At 41.1% G+C, this 604-nt stretch overlaps 1 protein-coding gene across 1 annotated transcript in view; it reads left to right on the top strand.

Moving 5' to 3' along the window:
• The window catches only part of LOC102239219 (myosin-11-like), a 33,893-nt gene extending 33,594 nt beyond the window's left edge, over positions 1-299 (top strand). The window contains exon 3 of the mRNA XM_005872051.2: positions 237-299. Within this exon, the coding sequence (XP_005872113.1) occupies positions 237-299 (63 nt within the window). The remainder of the gene's footprint in view (positions 1-236) is intronic.
• Positions 300-604: the final 305 nt, after the last annotated feature.

Here is a 604-nt window from a genome sequence, read left to right as displayed (position 1 = left end):
AGAGAGAAAGGGAGAGGGAGAGAGAGATAGAAACATCAACAATGAAGAGAGAGTCATTGATCCGCTGCCTCCTGCACACGCTCTACTGAGGATCCAGCCCGTAGCCCTGGGCATGTGCCCTGACAAAGAATCAAACCATGACCTCTTGTTTCATAGGTTAATGCTCATTCACTGAGCCATACTGGCCAGGCCCAATTCTCCTTTTAAATGTGTTGCTCTTCTTTTACTACGTCCAGATATGTGTTGGTGATCCTATTGAGATCATCTCCTTAAAGGTGATTGCTACTGGGACCTTCTGACCTGCCCTGGGTACCTTCTATGAATGGTAGCTGACATCTGGGATCTTCCTTGTCATCCTTGGAATTCCCTTCAGAGCTCTCATGGTGGATTCCTTGTTTCCCAGTTTCCATGTCTTCCTCTTCCTTGATTTATTCTCTTGTTTAAATAAATCACCTTCTCTAGTAGCTTCTCAAGAAAGGATGTGAGCAAATTGAGATCTTATCTGAAAGACTTGCTGCATCTCTAATATTTAAGAGGTAGTTTTTTTAATGACTTTTGCTTTTTTTCCCATTTTTTAAAATATATTTTATTGATTTTTTACAGA

This window comes from Myotis brandtii, unplaced genomic scaffold (genome assembly GCF_000412655.1).
Source record: "Myotis brandtii unplaced genomic scaffold, ASM41265v1 scaffold363, whole genome shotgun sequence".
Taxonomy (NCBI): domain Eukaryota; kingdom Metazoa; phylum Chordata; class Mammalia; order Chiroptera; family Vespertilionidae; genus Myotis; species Myotis brandtii.
Note: the sequence above shows the minus strand (reverse complement) of the source record. Positions and strands in the feature narration are given on the sequence as shown.